We start from the raw sequence: 21,170 nt of genomic DNA, 5'->3' as shown, positions 1-21,170 counted from the left end.
GAAACTCTGCAGAAGTTTATTTTTTCCCTGAAAAGCTGTTAAATTGATGGTGCACCTTATAAACAATAGTCTCTTAGAACCAGGGAAACACACTATCATAGCTGCAAATAAGCATTATCTGGTCCAATGGTTCTCAACCCTTTTTCTGCACCTATTCATTCAGTGACTTCCCCTATGTTACTCAGAAAAATGAGCAATTACTCTAAAAGCAAATTAAAATGCAAGGTGAGTGAGACTTATGCTATTTTGGAACCATGAATCTGCTTTTTAAATTGTACTGCAAAGCAAATCTTTTACATATATACTTCAGTACTGTGTTAGAAATTATTTGTAAGACAGTTTTAAAAATAGATTATGACATTTTGGTTGATACACTCACTCCCATAGTCTTATATGGGTGATTTTTAATGACATAACATTTGGATTATCATTGGAAAAACACATCATCTGCACCAAAAAGCACAGCAGAGGAAGGGAAGGGACTTTAGTTACATTAGAAAGAAGATGAGCAGGCACAAGGAGAATTATCTTTAGATTATAATTTAGAGAACTGTCCTTTTCATAAAAGACTTAATGAAATTCTATAATAAGTCACTTACCCGAGGATCCCAAACAGGCAAATTCAAATTGCTTTCTTCTGGTTGCTTCAGCAGCACAGGATTTGGCCATTCCCTAACATAAGACAGGTTAGCTCACATAGGATCTCACCTCAGCAACCATATGAAATGTTAACATCATTTGACTTTGTTCCAACTTTCATATAGCAAATATTTTGGGTATTGGGCATTTAAAAAAATGGAAAAAAGTGGATCATTTTAAAGCAGTGTTCTCTGAAAGGGTAAATACAGCTTTGCCCATTAGCTGTATCTAATTTAAATCTGAATTTTTCCTTTCCTTCTCATTTACTTTCATGTATTAACTCTGACAACAGCAACAACTAATATTTACTGAAAATATTCCTAACAAACCCATGCAGCAGCTATGATTATTATCTCTATTTTACATGAGGAGATCTTAAATGACCTCGACATAGTAATTGGCTAGTATTGTGACCACTCTCTCAAGCTAAAGATGCGCATTTACAGACCCCTGGAAAGTGACATCTGATGTCCCAACACTCCCTCTAATTTGATGTTTTTAAACTTTCAACGAAAAAGAAAAAAAAGAATATAAGCCATGGATGGCGTTTCTAAATGGTTAGAGCATTTGCCCATACACCCAAGGGGTCTCGGGTTCCATTCCCGGTCAAGGGCCCATACCTGGGTTGTAGGTTCAGTCCCCAGCCCTGATGTTTCTCTTTCTCTCCCCCATTTCCCCTCCCTCTCTTCCACTCTATCTAAATTAATGGGAAAATATCCTCGGGTGATGATTAACCAAAATAAATAAATAGAAAGAAAATGTTAAGACAAAAAAAAAAAAAATCTATACATAGCTCTTAAATTTCCAAACAAAGTTCCAAATAGGCAGAGGTTAGTAAATAAGTGAAAGTATGCATATGAATACTTACCACTTGGAAAAAACTAAAAAGAACTTATGAACTAAAGTAGAAGCTGCTGCATTTGGATATAATTGGCAAGTTCTTGCAACTAGCATTGCCCAAGAGACACCACCAAGGAATCCCAGCATGTTGGAATAAATACCACGTCCTATAAAATTAATATATTTGTTAATTATCGTTAGGACCTACTATCCATGTCATTCAACTGTAAAGAACAGGATTACTTCCTTCATAAGACTGTTGCTTAGAACTCTTTCCCTCTATAGAAACATTAAAATCTCCCAGCCAGTGTGTCTTAGAGGTTGAGCATCAACCCATGGACCAGGAGATCAGAGTTTAATTTCAGGTCCGGACACATGCCTGAGATGCGGGCAGGATCCCCAGTAGGGGGTGTGCAGGAGGCAGCAGATCAATGATTCTCTCTCATCATTGATGTTTCTCTCTCCCCCTCTCCCTGAAATCAATAAAAAATATATTTTTAAAAAAACCCACATTAAAATCAAGAAGTAGACCTTCATGCTAGGCCTAGTCTTATTGGTAAACCATAATCTGCTCACCATAGCCCCCTACTTTGCCCTCCAATACAGAAACCCTTTTCCCTGTCTCCGTTCTGACTGCCCAACTAGACTCCACTGATAGGACATTGGAATCTCCCACATTTCAATATTTACGGTTGAGAAAGAAATGAAAAAAAGGCAAGATATCTGGAGAGTTCTATAAGTAGGGAAGAATAAACATTTCATTAGTAATCATATTCATGGGCATTTTAAAATCAAGTATAAAGCTAGGGTCTAAGTTTAGTATTTTGCATAATTATTCTGCATAATTTGCATAACTTTAGAATTTTCCATAAAGCACAGCACATCACTGATATTACTCAATTCTCGTATGATTGTTTCTTATAGCAATCTATAAAAAAGCATTACCATATTTCAGCAAACTTAAGATCCTTTTTCAATTATATAATATAGCATGATTTTATATCCCATTAAGCAAACAAGAGAAAAAATACAACTGTTTATATATCAATTTCAGATATATTAAATGTGAAAGATATGCCTCTAAGAATTAACAAAACATGGCATTTAATCTGTAAGGGAAGACAAAGTACTTGTGATATCCTCTCAGTGTAAATTACTTTATCCTGACTATACAAGGTAACTGAGCCAAAAGACAAACTCTACTTGCTTAAGGTCTTTTTAGATGTGCACTAATATTATGGTAGCTACTAGTTACATTTGGCTATTTTTTTTGAGGGGGGCGTGTAACAGCTTTTATTGAGACATTATTTACATACCTTAGGATTCATCCATTTAAAGTATAAAATTCAATGGCTTTTAATATATTCTTCACCTAGTTGTGCAATCATCACTACAATCAATTCTGGAACATTTTCATCACCCTCAAAGAAACCTTTAACATCACATTTCCTGTGCCCCCCCGCCCCAATCCTCCATAACTTAGGCAACCTATAATCTACTTTGTCTCTATAGATTTGCTGTTCTGGACATTTCATATAAGTGGAATTGTACAATATGTGGTCTTTTATTACTGGCTTCTTTCATTCAACATAATGGTTTCAATGTTCATATATGTTGTAACATATATCAATAAATACCTCATTCCTTTTTTATTGCCAAATAATACTCCACATTATAGGAATAGCACTTTTTGTTTACCTGTTCATCAGTTTATATAATGCGGTTGTTTCTACTTTTTTACTATTATGAATAAAGCTGCTATGAACTCCTGTTTATCAGTTTTTGTGTGGACATACCTTTTTACTTCTCTTAGGTGCTATTTAATTTTAAATTAAATAAAATTTAAAATTGCCGAAACCGGTTTGGCTCAGTGGATAGAGCGTCGGCCTGTGGACTGAAAGGTCCCAGGTTCGATTCCGGTCAAGGGCATGTACCTTGGTTGCGGGCACATCCCCAGTGGGGAGTGTGCAGGAGGCAGCTGATCGATGTTTCTCTCTCATCGATGTTTCTAACTATCTCTCTCCCTTCCTCTCTGTAAAAAATCAATAAAATATATTTAAAAAATAAATAAAATTTAAAATTTAGTTTCTCACTTGCATGTTTCAAGAACTTGGTAGCTACATGGTTACTGTATTGGACAGCACAATAGGAAACATTTCCATCATCACAGAAAGTTTTTATTGGAGAGCACTGTTTCAGACTATATAAAACCTGGTGCCAGAAGTGTAGTAGTTAAATGTAGTTACAAATAGTACAAATGTGCTATGCCAGCTCAGGACTGGGCCTTTTACTAACCATATCCTATACATTTAAACTAGTGCAGTTCCAGGTTTTATTAGAAGGGTGTTATAGCGTAAAACAAAAACAAGTTAAAACTATCACTGTAGGCTTTTCATTTAATAAATTTACTGAACACTTACTATAAACTTTGTTGGTGACGGGGAGTAAAGATAAGTAAGACACTCCTGCCCAAAGAGAGCTCAAAGATCAGTGAAGAGTATACTCTTCAGTCCTAACTCATTCTGACTGCCTGGCTGAAACCCAAGATGGAAAGTCAGGGGCTTTTCAGTTTTCAGCCATGGGAGAAAGAAGTACAGTTACACATTATAGCACCATAACTATTGCACCTGAAAAAGAAACAGCTTCTCCAAAACTTATTGGACCTCAATCGGTATCAATAGGCTCAAGAGTTTTCATGTATGCTTCTATCATTAGCAACTAAAAATGATAATTTTGCCAGAATGGCTACATCAATAAATCAACAAACACTAAATGCTGGCAAGGATGTAGAAAAAAGAAAACTCTAGTACACTGCTCGTGGGGATGCAGACTGGTGCTGTCACTGTGGAAAACAGTACGGAGGTTCCTCAAAAAATTAAAAATGGAATTGCCATTTGACCCAGCGATCCCACTTCTGAAAATATATTCTAAGAATCAGGAAACACCAATCAGAAAAAATATAATCACCCCTATGTTCATATCAGCATTATTTACAATAGCTAAGATCTGGAAACAGCCCAAGCACCCATCAGTAGATGAGTGAATAAAAAAGTGTGGTAATTTACACAATGGAATACGTGGCTGTAAAAAAGAAGGATCTCTTACCCTTTGAGACAGCATAGATGGACTTGGAGACTATTATGTAAGCGAAATAAGCCAGTAAGAGAAAGACAAATATCACATCATCTCACTTATATGTGGAATCTAAAGAACAAAATAAACTGACAAACAAAATAGATCCATACGTATGGATGCATGGAACAGAATAACAGATCTCAGTAGAGGTTGGGAGGTAGGAGGGGACAGGAAGAGATTAACCAAAGAACATATATGCATATATGCTTAACCCATGGGCATAGACAACAGTATGGGGAAGGCCTAGAGTGGGGCAGAGGTTGGGTAGAAGGAAGCAAAAAGGAGAAAATAGGAGACATCTGTAACATTGTCAACAATAAAAAAGAAAATTATAATTTTATAATGAAAACATACAATAAGAGTTGGGATACTTACGTTTTGCCCATAATTTGACTGCCCTTAGGGTGAGTCTAAAAGTTTCTTTATTTGGCACTAAATGCAAAATTTCATCAGTAACTCTACATCCTGAAAAAGATAAAGCACTCGTATTTCATTATGCAACAAAACCTAGTTAATTCAAAGACTTTCATTTAAAGAATTAAATTAATTTAAAGAATTCAAAGCACATGGGTAAAGCAATCCAATACTAAAATAAGGGATAGGTCTATCTTTTTAGCATTCTTCCACATTTGACTTGACTGTTAATTAAATGCTCCCAAGTTATAAAAGTGTTACTGCTTTAATGGGAACCTTATTCACAAACACTGTGATTTACTGTTGCACTCTAGAAGGACAGCAAAACACAATGATTCAGTTAAACAAAAGATACTATGAACCAGTAGTTCTCAAAGTATGGTCTAAGGACCCCTGGGAATCTGTTAGATTAAACCCATTTTTATAACTGCATTAAGGCTTTCTTTGCCTTGTTTCACTGTGTTAACATTTGCACTGAAAGAAGTGGTGGGTAAAACTGCTGGTACCTTAGCAGTAAATTAAAGCTGTAGCAACACTGTACTAAGCAGACATGTTTACTGCCACACATTTGCAGTTAGAAGAGAGCTAAGGAACCTGTGCGGATATTTGAACATGTTCGAGGCAAGCTGAGCTACCCATTTTTTTTTTAAGGAATACCAACTTCACTTGAAATAATGATTGACAGACAACTATGGCTATTCATGCTTGAGTATTTAGCAGATACTTTCTAAAAACAAAACAAAGTGAGCCTTATATCAAGGAAAACAAATGACAAAAATTTGTTGCCAATAATAACATTTGAGCTTCCAAGTAAAAATTAGAATTTTGGATAACTAGTATCTGTTACTGTGAGCTTGACAGCTTTCTAATACTTATACTTTTCTGATGATATTGGAGATATTAATAAATGTAATTTTGATTTTATAACAAAATGTGAGCTAACATTTAGAAGAGCCAAATAATTTTGTGAACCAAAATTTTCCAAATGATGAAGTCATCATCGTACAAAATCAAGCATGGATAAAAAAATCCAATTAAAGAACAAGGTAGACCAATGGATTTTTAATGTAACAGTTCAAAAAGTTAACTGATATGGTTATAGATTAGATATTCTAACTAACCTTTTTAAAAAGATCACTTTTACTCAGCAATAAAAGGAGGAAACTACTGAAACATACTACAAACATAGATGTACTTCACAAACATTACAAGTGAAAGAAGCCAGACACAAAACTAATGATCCCATTTATATGAAATGTCCAGGAAAGGCAAATCTATAGAAATAGAAAGTATTTTAGTGGTTGCCTAGGACTGGGGACTTGGAAAAGGGAATGATTGCAAATAGGTATGAGGGATCTTTTGAGGATGATGAAAATGTTCCAAAATTCAACTTTTGTACACAACTCTGAATATACTCTGCACTACTAAATTGTATACCTAAAAAGAATGAATTTTATGGTATGTAATTAGACCTCAATAAAACTATGGAAAAGAAAAAAAACTATTATTGGTCAAGTTTTAGTGTAGTATCAAAGAATATCTACAATTATCTGAAAAGATTATTAAAATACTCCTCCCTATTCCAATTACATATCTTTAAGAGGCCAGTTTCTCTTCCTATGCTTCAATCAAAACAAAACATTGTAAGATATTGACTATAAAAGGAGATATGAAAATTTAGCTATCTTCTACTAAGTCAATTATTAAAAAGATTTGCAAAAATGCAAAACAAAGCCATTGCTCACACAAAAATGTTTACTGTTATTTTAAAATGAACTAACACACCCTTTAAAATTTTCTCGGTTTTTATTTCTGATATGGTAAATATTGACCATATTAGATGGTCAGTACTAGATATAACCCATATAAACAGAAGATCTTTGGGGTCCTCAATAAATTTTTAGAGTGTAAACGGGTCCTGAGACCAATACATTTGAGAACCACTATTACAAACATAAACAACATTCAAACAAATTTCTTTTAAAGATGTTTAAATGTGGTCAGAGAAATGTGCATAGAGAAAATTACATCATTTTAAAAACGATTTAGTCGAATCCCCTTAAAAGTCCATTACTAGTTCTGCAAAAAGATCTCTATATGTCAAATTGTTTTCAGGCAGATGGCTGAGATTTCTTTTTAGAAGCTTACCATTTAGGCTGCGAATACACCTTATATCAAGGCTTCTCAGTCGAGAGTCGTCTCTTAGATCTAAATTATCTGATATGGTTTGTATTGCCAGTCTTGCAAAAACTAGGTCAATCTTTGGAAAGATGCAAAAAGAAAAAAAAGAGAAAAATATTACTTTTTCTCCTTCTAGTTCATTCTCCCCCATCCCCACCTCAAAAATGTAAAATGTTGTAATTATTAGTTTTGGAAGTTCTTTAAAACTTCAAAAGGCCTATGTAGGCAATCTCAGATGCGAAAATCACCAAAAGTTTTGTGAGGGCAACTGAATCTTCAAATTAAGGGAAAGTATTTTAATTTTAACATATATGCCAAGCTTAAAAAAAAAAACAAAAACACACCAAAAAACCAACTTAAGACCTTTTAAGTGAATTTCTAGATAAAGATGGCAGATCTAACACACATTTACATTCACTCCCTCTTGAAACCCCTCTAAAATACCAGCAAAATTTTGTTTTGTTTAGTTTTATTTTGTTTTTAAACATATAACTCATTAGGACAAAGGAAAATATGAGACAACAGCAAAAATTATGAAAGCTGGAAAGTAGACGGGTAAGTGATAACAACTCAGCAGATCTCAAACAGCAAAGATTAAAAATATTTATAACCAGGAAATAAGGACAAGAGGCTGTAAATACATACATAACAAAGAGGAATATTTAAGAGAATATAAAAATTCTTAGAAATTAAGTATGTGACAGAAATGGAAAGCAAGAGAAAGTTTGGAAGAGAAAATCACAAAAAGCAAAACAAAAATATGAAGATGTGGCCAATAAGTGGAAGGAAAAAATTTGGAGAAAAAAAAGGGGGGGGGCGGCAATCCTGGAGGTCCAACATACAAATATTAGGAGCTCCAGAAAGGAGAGAGGAAACAAAGGAAGGAAATCCAATGGAAGTCAATATAATTTCCAAGAACTGAAGGGCAGGAGTTTCTAAGTTGAAAGAGGACTACTGAATACCTAGCATATTTAATTGAAAAGACATATACTAAAGTATATCACCATGAATTTTACAACTGTGAAGACTAGGGGAAAAAAATCATATAAGTGTCCAAAAAGACAAAATAGATCACATACAAAGGATGAGGAAATTAAAATGGCATCACTCTTTTCAACACGGCATGGAAGCTATAAGACAATGAAGCAAGGCCTTCAAAATTCTGAGAACCATTACTTAGCCAAACTACCATTTTGGTGTGAGAAAAAAAGAAAGATATTTTAAACATGCAAGATCTCAAAACCATGTGCTCTTTCTCAGGAAGCTAGTGGATAAGTGCCACTAAAATGAGAGTCAAGAAAGAAAACTCTAGAGAGAGGCAAGAGGAAATCCCAGGATGATAGTAAAAAAAAAAGATGTTAGGATGTCAGCTGTATATATCAGCCATAGAGAATAATCAGAGTGAATTGGAACAGGTGAGAAGATTCTGAGATATTTTCCCAGAATGATGACAGAATACCGAGAAATCTATTTAAAGGAGATTTAGACAAATATGACAGGAGGGTTTGGATTAGTCTTAAGAATAAGGCCTAAGCAAATAAATCGCAAAGCAATTAACACAATATAACTATGTTAGGAGATTATGGAAATGAGACTAGGGTAGGGATGAAAGTTGGTTCATCTTCCATGGTGAGAAATCAACAGATATAGGAAAGAGGAATGTGAGGGTCTATTTAAAGACTATTTGATTAGTTAAAATAGATTCTTAAGTCTTATTTTAAAAAAAGAAAATAACTCAAAAAGTCCTTCTGGGTTAAATAGTTCAACTGTACAGTCAGAAAAATAATAAAAACACTTACCTCAATTCCATCAAATTCAAATTTTATAACAGGTACAAAGGCATCTTCTACAGCCTACAAAAAAAGAAAAATTTATATATATATGTCATAATCCTTTCTACATCTTTCCTATTTGCTGATAATATGAATACCTCTGCTCCATATAGATAAGCTGTAATCCTTTCTAAATCCTTCCTAATTGCCAATAATGTGAATTCCTTTGCTCCCAATTTGTATTAAACTCAACAGAAAAAGTGAAAATGTTCTTGGCCTCACATTCTAGGTTAGTACTTCTACTTTGTGACTGTGTTATTTAAGATGCACAAAATGTCTATGACAGTTGTTATCTAACTTAATCTCCTAAAAATATTCATCACAAACTGGCAGACAGAATTGCTATCATCTGAGTACTTATTATTGTTGATCAAATTGAAAACTGATTATTTACAAAGAGCACTTGCGTTAGAAATTAGAAACCGGTTTGGCTCAGTGGATAGAGCGTCGGCCTGCGGACTGAAAAGTCCCAGGTTCGATTCCGGTCAAGGGCATGTACCTGGGTTGCAGGCACATCCCCAGTAGGAGATGTGCAGGAGGCAGCTGATCGATGTTTCTAACTCTCTATCTCTCTCCCTTCCTCTCTGTGAAAAATCAATAAAATATATTAAAAAAAAAAGAACTTATGATTAATCTATCAAAAAATAATACAGTCAATATAGTTTAGATTTAGTAGAAAAGTCTGAGTCTTCCTTAATCCGAATATAAATTTTTAACCATCTTCTCTATTCCCACACACCCAAATAATGCAGATCCTTTGAACTTCATCTTATCCTAGCATCTCAGACTGTATTAAAACTATTCACTTGGTTAGTTCCCCTAATCCCTCCTTCCCATAAACAATGTCTTGTTCACTACTGTATTTGTGGGACTAAGGCCAGTGTTTGATGAATCATTAGTGCTGAAACTAATTTGCTGAATGAATGGCTACATATCTACATATATAAAAGCCCAGTGACTGAATGGTGGAACTACCGGAACAACCGTCAACCAGTTGCCATGACGTGCACTCACCACCAGGGGACAGATGCTCAATGCAGGAGCTGCCCCCTGGTCGTCAGTGCACTCCCACAGGGAGCACCACTCGGCTGACCAGAATGAGCGGCGCTCCCACTGCGGGCGGATCACCACAGGCCATGCCCCCACCAGTGCATGAATCCATGCACCAGGCCTCTAGTACACATATAAAGGGTTACTACTAGTTAAACTTTATATATGTAAATTATCTCATGGATCCTCAGAAAAACTTTATAAAAATGTTATTATATGCCATCTCCACTTTATAAGAGAGGAAAACGAAGGCTCAGAGAGAATGAATAACTTGACCAAAATCTAAGATCTAATATTTGGTAGATTTCTAGATTCAAATCCAGATGTGTAAAACGATAAAGCCCATGTTATTAACCATTATCATTATTTTAACAAGATAGAGCAACTTCTTAAGAAATATTTCAACAATCGTAAACCCTAGCTTTTACAGCTATTTATTAACAAGTTCAAGATACTACATACCAGAGGATACTTACCCTTAAATTTCTAATGCCCTCTTGATGCTTCAATTTTTCAAAAAAAGACTGAAAAAAATCAGATCTCTCCACATGTCTTGGAGCTACACAAAGTGCATCAATGTCAGCTCCTACAAATCAAAGTATTTCTTATCAAGAAGAGCATATTATGTATCATATTTTTGTTAAGTACACACAAACATGTAAAAGAAAATATGTAATGACTACAGAAAATGCTAATAATAATTAGTTCTGAGTAGTGAGATAATAGGAATTTTTTCTTCTGTATTTTTAAATTATGAACAAATAGAAGTTTTCTAGTGAACATTTTTATCAGAACACAGAAAAGCAGTTACCTTTGGTATGTACTCCAAGCCTATAGGAGCCAAAAGTGAAAATTTTACCACCAACAGTAGCCACAACAGAAGGTGGGAGATTCTAAAATAAAATTAAACAAAAGGCATTCAATTATTCAAATTATTTAGCATAAAAATCACCTAACTGCTACAGATACATACTGTATTTGTCAACTTTGGTAAGCTAAAGTTTGTAAAATTACTTCGGAGCTCTTTTGGTTGCAGCTTGAAATAAGGAGGGAAGACAAAACAAATCCATGTCCACTACACATACACACATCTCTATAGAAGAAAAACATTTTTATCACTTGACCCTACTTGTCCCCTCCAATTGCATATCTTTGGCTCCATCACTCTCAACAGCCACAAGGAATTTTACCAAACTAATTAATGCTTTCAGCTCTCTATATTATCACTAGAGGCCTGGTACACGAAATTTGTGCATGGGTAGGGTCCCTAGGCCTGGCCGGTGATTAGGGCCAATTGGGGCCTTCCTTCGTTCCACGCCGCCCCCTTGTGGTCAGCACATGTCATAGCGAGTGGTCCAACTCCTGGTCGGTCGAACTCCCACAGGACAATTTGCATATTAGCCTTTTATTATATAAGGATACTCTTGACTAATCCCATCTGCCCTTTGTTTTTTGTGACAGATAATCTTAATTTCTTGATCCTAGCTCAGCAACCTTTCTGCCCATACCTATACTCATTCTTCTTCTTTTTGGCTTACAATTTTTAGTTTATATCCCTCATGTCACCTACTTTCTATTCAACTATTACCCCCTTAATTCTAGGACATTTAACAGTAGCATAAAGCTATCCTTTTGCCCTTAGTCTTTATTTTCTCTTATTCCACTGTGTACAAAATTCACTGATATTCTTAAATTACTCTATTATAACTCTTCTACTCAAAACTTCCCAATACACTCTTCCCTGACCACTGAGGTAAGGATCCTTGGATCCTAAGGAAGTTCACAATATGCTCCTATGAATCTTCCTTGCCTCGTCTCCTGATCTTCCCTTCTGAAGCTCCAACTGCCAACATGTCACACAATCCGGTCTCCTTCCCATTGCATTTGCCATTTTCCCTGCCATGAATGTTTGCCCATCTCTTTCTGAGTATCTCAATACCATCTATTTTTCAAAGTTCACTTCAAGTTCCACCTCTTTCATGAAGCCTTTCCTAATTATCTTCCGCTCCCCCGCCCCACTGCTCCTCTACTATTATCTTTAACCCCTTTTATACTATATTTAGTGATCATTCTTTTTCTGTAAGTCCCACCTCTTCAACTATATTTAAATTCCTTGGAAGATGAGAATGGTGTCTCCTACAACTCTTATTTCCCTACAATGCCCAGTGAAAATTCCAAAGAATAATATCTGCTGATTAACTTGAATAAAAATATCTGTATAATAGGATATTGTTATTTCCTCTGCTTAGTAAATATTAATGTTTCAAGAGTATCATAAATAACTTTATAGCTAGAATGAAGTTAGTAAATTTATTGATGACTAATATAAATCAAAGGATAGAGAAGCAAGGACCTTTTATTTTACCCTCCTCCTAAGACCTTCCTACTTTGAAAAACGTGATTCTTGCATGATATATTAGAAAGTAACACACAAAATCTCCAAGTAAAATATTTTTGCCACAAACCTATTAACTAAAATGATTTGATTTGGAGTTCTAGGCTGTTTAAATATCCCAATTTTGTATAGACTATTCAAATAATCTTTGATCTAACTCAAATCCTTCAGATATTTTCCAAACTAAAGCATGCATAAATGAAGGGAATTATAATTGATACATAAAATGACCAATCACCTTATCCATGTAACAGATGATGTTAAAACCAATTTAAATTTTCAAATAAGTAGATATTTTATTTACTTTGCTTTAGAAAAAAGCCAAGTTGTGGCAGTTTCAAAATTTTAACAATGGTTTTATGCCTAGATTTTGAGTGAAAACCAGCTACAGGGTTTTTGCAGATTAAAGAGCTAATTGATTAAAATGGAATAAAAAGCAATTTTACTGATTAAAAAAACATTTGACATTTAAAATTTTAAATTCTACTAGATTTTTCTAAGTGCAAAGAAACTATAAAGTGAGAAAATTAGGTCATCTCTCAACAAATTAATCTAACTCTTTTTGCTAATAAATGCACCCTTGAATGGGGATGGAAGCAAAGACTTCTGCACAACCACAATAGTTGACATAAAGATCATACACAAGAAGTTATGAAGCTGGTTACTCTAATTTTAAAATAATTCTAGCAAGTTGGGTATTTGGTTTGCACACCCATTGAAATTATGGACTGATTAGAGAGGGACAACAGGTTTCCCTAACATTTATTTAATGCCTGAACCCTGTCCTGGGGTGGTGCAGGTGAACAAGACAGGCCTTTTTCTTAAGGAGTTTATCACCTAGTAGCAGAGAAATAAATATGAATTTTTTTTATTACTCATGACTAGCATTTAACTTGCTCAAAATACAACTTATCCGAAAATTTCAACTATTGATAACCCTACTGAGAGCTAAGAAATGAGCCAATAGCCATTTGGCAGCAAAAGTAGACAGCATGAAGACCATTTACTTAAACCCAATGACTACAGACTTAGCAGAGTCCCTCATAACCTTATTCATAATTTTGTTTAAAAGAACTCAATTTTAAATATGTATCATAGGTACAGAAAGAAATAATAAAAGTCGTAAAAAAAAGAAGTCTAACAGATGTTTATGTAATTTCTAAATCCATGCAGATTAAAGAGTAGAAAGTGAGTTTGCAGAGACACATTGACTGCTCTGAGACATTAACTTTTAGCTGATTGCTGTTAAGGGAAAGATGGGAAAACTATAAAAAACAAACAAAAACCTTAATATACAACAGTTTGGGCCACTTAGTCAAGGGACAAAAAGTATCACCAGTTGAACATCCCCACCTCATTTTAGTACAGGCAGTAATATAATATTCATAATGATGATTCTCAGACAAATGAAAATACAATTATATTAAAAATACTTAAGAAAGCAAAAATATATATAATTAATTTTAGAAGAAAAATAGTTAAACCACCACAGGAGGAAAAGTTGTATAATTATAAATTAGGGTTTGCAAACTCCTGTCTCAGGGGTCACGCAGGTATGCAACTGAGGAAAGTACTCTTAAGACACACAGAAACTGACTGATAAATGACAGGTGCTGCTTCAGAAAGGGCAGGAAGTGGGGAAGCTGAGAGGCATTCCTGCAGAGCAGAAGCCCAATTCCATTCAAGCCTCTTCCTGCCTTCCACAAAGGCAGGCCCAGTATTGCCAGAGCTGATATTTCACAACAAGTCCGAAATCTGGCTTTTTAAATAAAGTATCTTGATATTTAAATTGTGGTCCATTACTGTGAGTCATGCAAGATATTTATGTGAAGTTTTAGCTAATTGGCTACCTCTGAGGTAAATCCTCATTTTTTTAGACTCCACTGTCCAGACCAATTCATTACCAAGTATACCAAAGAGCCAGTGTTAATGTATTTCAGATTATTCTCAACTCCTATATCTTATTACCACTACTAAAGAACAGGATGTAATGAAACTATGAATTCAATGCAGTTTTAAAGTCTTACCTTACTCTCACTAACATCGGAAATCCACTCTTTTACTAAATTGTTTAATTTACCAAGAACAACCAGCCTATAATAAAAAAAAAAATAGCATGCATTAGATTAAAAAACAAATGAACAAACAATATCTTAAAAAGCAACTAAGTATATAGGCACTACCTTTGTGTTGGTGTTAGGGTAAAGGCATATTATACACACACTAGAGGCCCAGTGCATGAAAATTCATGCACTGGAAGGGGGTCCCTCAGCCCGGCCTGCCCCCTCTCATAGTCCAGGAGCCTTCAGGGGCGGGAGGCGACCTGGCGATCAGGGGAAGGTGACGCCCCCATCACACCTCTGCTGCCGCCACTGCCAGCAGCGCAAGCCTTGGCCAACCCTGGTTACCTGAGCCTCGGGCAGCCACCATCCAAGGCTTGCCTGCGCCTTGGGCTGGCCCTGGGCGGCTGGGGGGCTGGGGGGCTGAGGGCAGGTCCAGCTGCACCATGCGCCTGCTGCCGCCCCCCCCCCCCCCCCCCCCCGCCCCGCATCCCCTGGTGGTGCTGAAAGGACTGGGGGACTCCGGCGGGGCTGAGGGGACAGGGTGCTGCCATCTTTGTGATGGTGTGATGGTTAATTTGCATGTTTCCTCTTTATTAGACAGGATTGATGCTATCAAATCTCTTTGGCATTCTTAGGTCCCTAAGAGTTCCAAAGAGATGATACATGTGATAATAGTATTTCGGTCTTTGAGTTATTTTCAAAATTCAAGAAGCCTAATAAAAGTCAAAATTACCTTCAAGAAGGCTGCAAAGGCCAAATGAGTTATCAACTTTTTTGGCCCTACATTGGAATAAAAATCAATTCAATATGATAATAATAGAGATTAGCCTTCTCTCATTGAAAGTCATAGGTTTTTGGATAATTAAAATGGGTAAATTAATCATTGGCTGCTTTTTATGAAATAATATTCTTAATAAATGCAACTGATATTAAAATAAATTTGCAAATAATGGCATATCCAAATCCCACATTAAAAGAAGAAAAAAGAGCCTGGATGGTTTGACTCAGTGGATAGAGTGCCAGCCTGCAGACTGAAGTGTCCCGGATTCGATTTCCGTCAAGGGTATGTATGTTGGTTGCAGGCTCCTCCCCGGCCCAGACCCTGGTCGGGGCACATGCAAGAGGCAACCAATTGATGTGTTTCTCTCACATCGATACTTCTCTTTCCCTCTCTAAAAATCAATGGAAAAATATTATCAGGTGAGGATTAAAAAATAATAATAAAAAAAAGAAAGAAGGAAAAGTAGAGTTTAAGTATCTTAAAGATAACATGAAAAACTGGATTGCTGGATCTGTCCAAACTTGCTTCTCCCTCAGCCTTCCCCAGGTAATGAAATTTCATCCTTCACGAGGTGCTAAGACCAAAAACCTTGGCATCATTCTTGATCCTCTCTCATCTTTTCTCTCTCACACATTCCATAGTCATCAGACAACCTTACCTTTAAAACATATCCAAAATTCTACTTCTTATCATAACCACTGCCAGCCACCATCATTTCTTCCCTGATTATATTAGCCTTCCAACTAATTTCTCCAGTTCAGACTTGATCTCTCTTCAGACTATTCTCAATATAGCAACCAGAGCGACTGTGTTAAAATATGAATAAATCACATCAACCTTCTGGTCAAAACCCTAATAGCTTCCCATTTTACTCAAAGTAAAAGCCAAAACTTTTGTTTTGTTTTTTGTTAATCCTCACATGAGGGAGTGGGAGAGGGGAAGAGGAAGGAAGAGGGAAGGAGAAGGGGGGAGGGGAGGGGGAGGAACATGGATGTGAGACACATTGGTTGGTTGCTTCCTGCATGTGCCCCAGGGATGGAACCTGAACCCAGGTCCGTGCCATTGACTGGGAATCAAACCCGAGACCTTTTGGTGCGGGGCCTGATGCTCTAACCACTGAGAACACTAGCCAGGGCAAAGCCAAAACTTATAACAGCTTACAATGTCCTAAGTGACCTTCCCCTCCAAACTCCTTTCTACCTCACTTTCTTTACGCCCACATTCCTCTGCTTAACTCACTTGCTTTAGACACCAGGCTACCTTGCTATATATTCCTTAAAGCAGGTACACTCCCACCTCAAGCCTTCTGTCTAGAATGCTTTCCCCTCAACTATTCACATAGCTCCCTCATCTTCAATTTTTTCCTGAAATGTCAATGAAGACTTCACTGACAACCTCCACTCCCAGCTTTATTTTTGTCAGCATCACTACTCTTTCCCAGCAGTATTCATCACATGTAACATATATTTATTTTACTTATTTGGCTAAATGTTAGTCTCCTTCCCTAACAATCACCTAAAATATAAATTCCAGGAATGCCAAGGTTTCTCTTCATTTGTCCTTTTTAAAAAAACGTTTAGGCAGGGACATAATAGGTACCTGATATATGTTTGTAGAATTAATGATTAAATAATATACTGTAAAATACTTTGCATTTTTATGTGACATACCTGTGGTTCAATTCTTCCTCATCTTCAAAAACTCCAAATGGTTTCATGGCATCAATTAATTTCTGTGTGTAAATGTGATCAATTTCTTTAGGACATGCCAAGCTAATTGGAGAAGTGATTCCATAATGCTTTTGTTTATGCTGGCTATCCAGCATGGTGTTTCTGTTCAAGAAAAATTAAATAGCAGAAAAAATTTAAAGCATCATATCATACTGATACATTGAATCTCTCAATTCACTTGTTAACTTAGCTACCTTAAAAGTTTACTTATTAGTACTAACAGTCAGTGTGGGCACTTTTCTTTAAAGGAAAAAAGGGTGTTTTGTGTTTGTATTGATGAAAGGCTATTCATACTATCTTCAGCTTTCATGGCTAGCATGTTTTTTCATTCAAAAGCAGCATGTGTTGGCATCAGGACAACTGTGCCAACACCACTCAGCTCAAATTCAAAGAGCCTGAATAGGAGTTGGGCTAGGGCCACCTCTACTATATCCTACAGACCTAAGTCAAGTGCCATCTAGATTCAATCTCTGAAGCAGTCCGCCACTTGAAAGAAAGTAAGTAAAAACAATGTTTTTCCCTCCCTCAGGAAAGAAATAAAAACATTCCATTAGAAGGTCCTTGTGAAATATTCTGACTTATAAAAAGAAATCACAAATAGATTTGGCTTTGAGATACCCAACTTAACATCCATTACTTGAATCAGAGTTCATAGTCCTAACTTTTTGTGAACACCTTCATGTAGACTGGTACCCAGACCATTTTCACACTGAATAATTATCAAATTCTTTACACTAAATGGCAACCAGTTATAGAATATAAGCTCCTCTTGAAAAGATCCTAGACATCAGGAAATTACAGTCTTGAATATAGCACAACAGAATTTCTGAGATTTTGGATTTACACAGACTAATAATTTCAAAATAAAATTTGGGACCAACATGGGTTAGTAAAATTTGTAATTATGCTAAAAAAAGGAAAGTAAAAACCAACATATAAAATAATCAACTAACCCTATCACCTATCTGTATCCTTTCATGAAGGACCATTAACACCTACAGTAAGAATGTAATCTCATCCCAAAAAATTAGAAACACCAATCAGAAAGAACATATGCACCCCTATGTTCATAGCAGTATAATTTTCAATAGTTAAGATTTGGAAACAGCCTAAATGCCCATCAGCAGATGAGTGGATTAAAAAACTGTGGTACATCTACACAATGGAATACTACGCTGCTGTAAAAAAAGGAACTTTTACCATTTGCAACAGCATGAATGGATCAGGAGAGCATTATGCCAAGTGAAATAAGCCAGTCAGAGAAGGATAAGTATCACATGATCTCACTCATTTGTAGAATACAACAAAACTGATGAACAAAAACAGATCCAGGGACACAGAATCACCTCAGAGGGAAGGCTGGGGAGGGTTGAGGGGATAAGAACTTGTATGCATATAAGCATAACAATGGACACAGACAATGGGGTGGGGGTGAAGGCCAGGGCTGGGGGGTGGGGACAGGCTGGGAGAGGCAAAGGGGGAAAAAGGAGACATATGTAATACTTTCAACAATAAAGAATTAAAAAGAAAAAAAAAAAGAATGTAATCTCAAAGAGCAGTCTGTGTGTGTTTGTGGTTAAACCTCACCCAAGGATATTTTTCCATTGATTTTTAGAGAGAGTGGAAAAGAGAGGGAAAGACAGAAACATCGATATGAGAGAAACACATCGATTGGATGACTCTTGCATGAGCCCTGAGCAGGGCCCAGGCCAGGGAGGAGCCTGCAACCAAGGTACATGCCCTTGACTGAAATTGAACCCAGAACGCTTTGGTCCATAGGCCCTCGCTCTATCCACTGAGCCAAACCAGCTAGAGTTCAAAGAGCAGTCTTTTAAGTGAATAAATTAGCCTTGTAAAGATTAACACACAAAAATACATGATTGTTTAATTGTTTTTGAATTTTAACTGGTCAAAAGATTGACTTATCACATGCTCTTTGGTTAAAATTTTCATTAGGTAGGGAGAGACAATGAAATGGAAGATAAAATAGTCTATATACAGTACCTTCTAAAATTATGCAAACAAAAGAGAAACATCAATACTAGTGGCTTTCTTTCTGGTTATTTATTTTGTTGCAGAAAAAATAAAATTCCCATTAATTATTTCAAGTTGTAACTTCTTTTTTAAAGATTTAACTCTTTTACCTCTAAGAGAGAGGCATTTGGTATTGTTTGGGCGTGTGTATGTGTATGGTAAATGAATGGGACAGGCTAATTATAATATGATCATTCCATTAATTGCGACATTAACCCTGAGAGGTGGGTATTGAATAAGTGCCACATTACAAAGTACCCAAGATCTAAAAAGATAGGAAGAATCAGAACTCCGAAACTCAAGATCTTCCCACCACTCCATTCTCCCATCACTACTTCAGTCCTGACACTACCTATGATCTTGTATCCCACCTTCTAAGTTCCTACTGGCACTAAAATTCCAAACCTATGATTCTGAACCTCCCTCATCTAGACGGGGGGAAGGCAAAAGAATCCCACATTCCTTTTAAGTCATAAAGTTCACTTCTGGCTAAACATGTTGGAGAAATTCCAGTACAAGTGTACAAAAACACAGGTACAAGAATGTTCACTGCTACACTGTAACATTAAAAACTAGAAACATGTCCGCGGCTTTGGGTTATTTCTCTGGTCAGGGTATTTCTCTGGTACAATTAACCAATGAATGCATAAATAAGTGAAACAACAATTTGAAGTCTCCCCTCCCTTTCCTCTCTCGCTCTCTCTAAAAGATCAATTAAACACACACACACACACACACACACACACACACACACCCGAACTAGAAACAACCTAAAATAGTCACTAACTGGAAAAGAATGAAATTAAGGTGTATCCCTGCAATGGAATACAATCCATTAGCTAATATGAATTAACTGGATCTAAAATGCAAAGGGACAAAGTTCGAAGGTACTATGCTGCCCTAAAGAAGCAAGCTGCAGAATGAGCAATGTGATGCTGGTTACACAAAGCTTAAAAAACAATGCCAGCTATGGGCATGCATATACACAGTATGTAGTAACAGCATTAAAAACATGCGGCAAAAACCACCCAATTCAGGGCCGTGGGGGGAACTCTGGGGAGAGAGGCGAACGGGACCAAATCAGGAGGAGGTAGGCGCATCCTTCAGGGGTGTCTGGAACGATTTCTTTTACATGAAAATATGCCCTGCACACGCGCGCACACACACAATATTATGCTCTGGGAAAGATGGATGGTGTCTACACAAATGATGCTCATGTGAGACTGCATTTCCCCATTATTTCCTAATGAAACACCGTGTTAAGAAGGTACAGCAAAATCCTCCGCCCAGCGCGGAATCCGCGTCTGACTGGCCCAAGTGCGAGCCGGAGTCACAGACCGGGAGGTGTGCTGGGGAGTGCGGGCTGTGGGTGGGGAGGGCGAGAAGACCTGAGCCACGATTAAGGAGGAACGAGATGGGTCGGTCCTTCACCCTCGAGACCGGGAGACGGCGGGGCGGGAAGGCAGGAGGGGGCGCCGGGGGGTGGCATTTGCGCCAATGCAGACGGGAGGAGAGACCGGTCCAGGCACCGCTGGGGCGGGAGAGGGACCCACGATGTCCCTCCACGGACACACTCGCCTCGCTCCCACCGCATCCTCGCCGCGGGGCGTCCTCGGGGCCGCGACGGCCGAGGGCAGGTGGGGGGGACTCCCGGAGTCCCCGAGTCCGGCGATGTGCAGGGGCAGCCAGGTGAGCCGCCGGGGGTCGGGGAGGTGCCCTTGCCGAGCCGGGCGGGGAAGGAGACCCCGGATGAACTCTCGGCGGAGCACACGGAGTTCCGGGCCGACCACCTCAGCCCACCCCTCGCCGCCTCACCCCCAACCGCCGCCCCCCCAACTACTTACGCAGACGTTTCTTTCATCGCTTCCTGCGCCTCCCTCACCGGCGGGTGTCTCCCGCTCCGGAGTCCCGTTCCGGCTCCTTCCCCTCCTCTTGTCCGCTTTCCTTTGGTCGCCTGTCGCTCGCTCGCTCGCTCGCACACTCTCTCACTCTCCACGGCCGAGGCAGCCAACGGAGTAGTAAAAACACTACATAACCGGCTCTATTTATGACAATACAGCGCGGACGACGCCAACA

At 37.5% G+C, this 21,170-nt stretch overlaps 1 protein-coding gene across 9 annotated transcripts in view; it reads right to left on the bottom strand.

Annotated features, from left to right (window-relative positions):
- The window catches only part of PAPOLG (poly(A) polymerase gamma), a 41,690-nt gene extending 20,520 nt beyond the window's left edge, over positions 1 to 21,170 (bottom strand). For 8 of the 9 annotated variants that reach the window (XR_011473166.1, XR_011473165.1, XR_011473167.1 and 5 more), the window contains exons 1-10: positions 20,939 to 21,170; positions 17,001 to 17,162; positions 14,514 to 14,580; positions 10,903 to 10,984; positions 10,568 to 10,677; positions 9,009 to 9,062; positions 7,177 to 7,288; positions 4,990 to 5,079; positions 1,508 to 1,646; positions 600 to 672 (exon numbers count right to left, since the gene is read on the bottom strand). Coding sequence is in view for 5 of the 9 variants with exons in the window: in XM_070429274.1 (XP_070285375.1) it covers positions 600 to 672; positions 1,508 to 1,646; positions 4,990 to 5,079; positions 7,177 to 7,288; positions 9,009 to 9,062; positions 10,568 to 10,677; positions 10,903 to 10,984; positions 14,514 to 14,580; positions 17,001 to 17,162; positions 20,939 to 20,955 (906 nt within the window). In the remaining 4 variants the exon portion in view is untranslated. The remainder of the gene's footprint in view (positions 1 to 599; positions 673 to 1,507; positions 1,647 to 4,989; positions 5,080 to 7,176; positions 7,289 to 9,008; positions 9,063 to 10,567; positions 10,678 to 10,902; positions 10,985 to 14,513; positions 14,581 to 17,000; positions 17,163 to 20,938) is intronic. The other variant, XM_070429278.1, reaches the window with a different exon arrangement.

The sequence above is a fragment of the Myotis yumanensis genome, unplaced genomic scaffold (genome assembly GCF_028538775.1).
Source record: "Myotis yumanensis isolate MYYU_CA2020_CCGP unplaced genomic scaffold, mMyoYum1.0.hap1 SCAF_11, whole genome shotgun sequence".
In the NCBI taxonomy this organism is placed as follows: Eukaryota; Metazoa; Chordata; class Mammalia; order Chiroptera; family Vespertilionidae; genus Myotis; species Myotis yumanensis.
Note: the sequence above shows the minus strand (reverse complement) of the source record. Positions and strands in the feature narration are given on the sequence as shown.